Genomic DNA, 2,725 nt, shown 5'->3' on the forward strand with positions numbered 1-2,725 from the left:
GCATGGTGCTGAGGTGTATCAGTGGCGACCGCGATGTGCTCAGCTGTTTGTGCGCGGGGGGGAGGTGCCGTTGGGCGTCGTGTTGGCGTCAACGATAGCTGGACCGAGCAAGGTTGATACATCAGTATAGTTCTGAAGATGGAGCAGTGGCAGTTGGCGGCGGCGGCCTCTGAGTGCACGCCGGACCGGTAAGACCCATGCCCGACAGGTGTCCTGGATGGGACCTCAGGTCTTAGATGTTAGGATTGGCTGCGATGTCTATTTGGTATTAGGCCCAGGCTATCTGCGCCCCTTCATCAACTGGATAGAGTTGCTTAGACGGCGGCTTTAGTCTTACCGTTGTATTACTTTGTAAGGTCTTGTGAGAATAATTAATAAAGTGGCCGTATGCATCGCCCAGATGCAGAGGCCGGGGGTCATCCTCCTTTTCTAAAAAAAACCATGACGACGACCGGGGAGTAGTTAATACCACCCACCCAAACGAGAAGCGTGGAAATTTGTGAGTGAAAAATCGAATCGGAGAGCAGGCAAAAGCAAGCAATGCAAAGCCGAAACTTCATTCGCTTTCACAGATCTCAACGCCGCCTACTATCGACAAAATTACTTAGGGTAAATCCTAGAAATTTGATCGATGAACAAAATTGGTCCCGCGTCCTGCAGGGCACACAGGCGCGGCGCGCGCGCTTAGACCGCGTCTGCCTGGCGTGGCGGCTCGACGGCGTCAGGGAACGCGAACGGCCTGGCGCTGGCGAGGAAGGACGGCATGTCGTCGCCAGCCATGATGACGACGACCTTGGGCTCCCTGTCGAGCGGCACCATCCTGCGGGCCGACGCGTCCTCGGCGGTGCTCCCCCGCCGCGACGATCCGGACAGCTTGCGGCGCGTGCAGACGAGCACGAGCAGCGCCACCACGATGAGCCCCATCATGAGCGCGAAGCCGAGGAAGAGGTACGGCATCGGCGTCCTCCACAGCCCCGGGTGCACGCCGTGGCCGAGGCCGGTCGCCGCCGGAGCCCCGGCGACGCTCACCAGTGCCTCGCCTTCTCTGATCAGCCTCATGATGAAGGGTGAATCACATGGATATCGATCCCTCTCCCTCTCTCTCTCTTCCTCTTCCTCTCTCTCTCTGTGGGCGTGCGTACAGAGTGGTTTCTCGCTTGTTCTCTGTGGCTGTGACGACTGACTGGGTGGGAGAGGAGAGGGAAGAGAGGCGGTATTTATAGGTGGCGCACGGGGGAGTGCGGTGAGAAAGAGGAGCGGGGGAAAGAAACCGCGCGGCGCAGCGCGATGGAGCTTGGCGTTGCTTGCCAGCTCTGCTTCGCCTCCTGCCTCCCCCAGGACTGCTGCTGATGGGTTTGGTTGGGTTGGGTTTGGCCGCTTTTCTATTGCTACGGCTGCATGCACAGTTACGTCTGGGTTTTGGCCGCTTGGATTTTTTTGACAAAAGAGAGCATTCTTTCCGATTTCCATTAAAATAAATCACCATGTCTTACAGGGCAAAGCGAAAAGGAACTAAAATTGCAACATAAACTCCACCCCCAAACGCAGTTTTTAACCGCCCCTAATGAGGGGGGGGGGAGGAAAGCCACCCCCCCCCCCATTTATCCTCAAGGCAGCAAACCTACAGGGATGAACCAAAGCATAGGCTCAAAACAAGAACCCAGCCCTGGTAGGGACACATGTCTTTTAGAGGCATACAACATTATTAGTCTTAACATCAAAAGATCAAAGGCAGACTGAAAAAACAAGGAGAGCAAGCTTTTTGCAGCAGAAGCAGTTGTTCTTCGCAACATCAGAATTTCGTATCGAAGTAGGTTGGTATTGGTCACCCCATAATTTTCCCAGTCTTCAGGTGCCATCCATGAGCTGCTTTGAACACTTCTTCCGCCACCTCACTCGCTTGTTTCACTCCAGCCTCCATCATCTTACTTCTTACGGGGTTTGTCTGCAAAACATTCCAATCATTCAAATTCTTAAGAAGCAGGTTAACAGGTACACAAGGGTCATTTACCCTGTTATTATCAAAAATAATGCTATTTCTCAGTTTCCAAATGGTCCGGCAAATTGCTGATATGCCTATCATGACCAAACCCTTCTCATATTTACCGAAAGTCTTTACCCAGGTTCACATTATTGTATCAAGATTTTCTGGAATGTTTCTCAAATTAAAAGCACATTTCAGAATGTTCCATAACAATCTAGCAACTGAGAAAGAGAGGAAAAGGTGATTAATATTTTCTTTATGTCCACAGAAAGGACACCTATAATCCCCTTTCCACCCCCTGCGGAGCAGATTGTCTTTGGTAAGTATGCTATTCCTAAGAGCCAGCCACATGAACACCTTGATTCTGGGTGGCATTTTAATTTTCCACATGTAGAGGTGCGGTTATTTGATCCCATTCTCAATCAAGTGTCTGTAGGAGGATTTTACAGTATATACTCCTTTTTTGGTCAATGTCCGCTTCACCTCATCTTTATCATCATTTAAAGTCGCCGAACTGCAGGCTTCTTTAATATGTTCCCAGAGCTCTCTAGCATCTCCTATCAAAGTTCTTCTGAAATGAACATTATCTAAACTGTTTTCTAACACCTCCTTAACTGTTTTCTTTTTATCAAAACAAAGCTCATATAGTCTAGGGAAGTTTTTACTGAGTGGAGCAGATCCAATCCACCAGTCTTCCCAAAAGCGTACTTTATCCCCTTTCCCAACTGTAAACTTACATAA

The 2,725-nt window shown here is 50.2% G+C and overlaps 1 protein-coding gene across 1 annotated transcript; it reads right to left on the minus strand.

Moving 5' to 3' along the window:
• Nucleotides 1-684: 684 nt before the first annotated feature.
• Nucleotides 685-1,059, minus strand: LOC123171204 (protein GLUTAMINE DUMPER 6-like). The gene has a single exon (XM_044588813.1). It carries the CDS (start codon nt 1,057-1,059, stop codon nt 685-687), a length of 375 nt encoding a protein of 124 aa, XP_044444748.1.
• Nucleotides 1,060-2,725: the final 1,666 nt, after the last annotated feature.

The sequence above is a fragment of the Triticum aestivum genome, chromosome 7D (genome assembly GCF_018294505.1).
Source record: "Triticum aestivum cultivar Chinese Spring chromosome 7D, IWGSC CS RefSeq v2.1, whole genome shotgun sequence".
NCBI classification, from domain to species: Eukaryota; Viridiplantae; Streptophyta; class Magnoliopsida; order Poales; family Poaceae; genus Triticum; species Triticum aestivum.

Bases quoted from the DNA above. Each gene is read 5' to 3' on its own strand.
- LOC123171204 (XM_044588813.1), bottom strand. From the start codon at position 1,059: ATGAGGCTGATCAGAGAAGGCGAGGCACTGGTGAGCGTCGCCGGGGCT.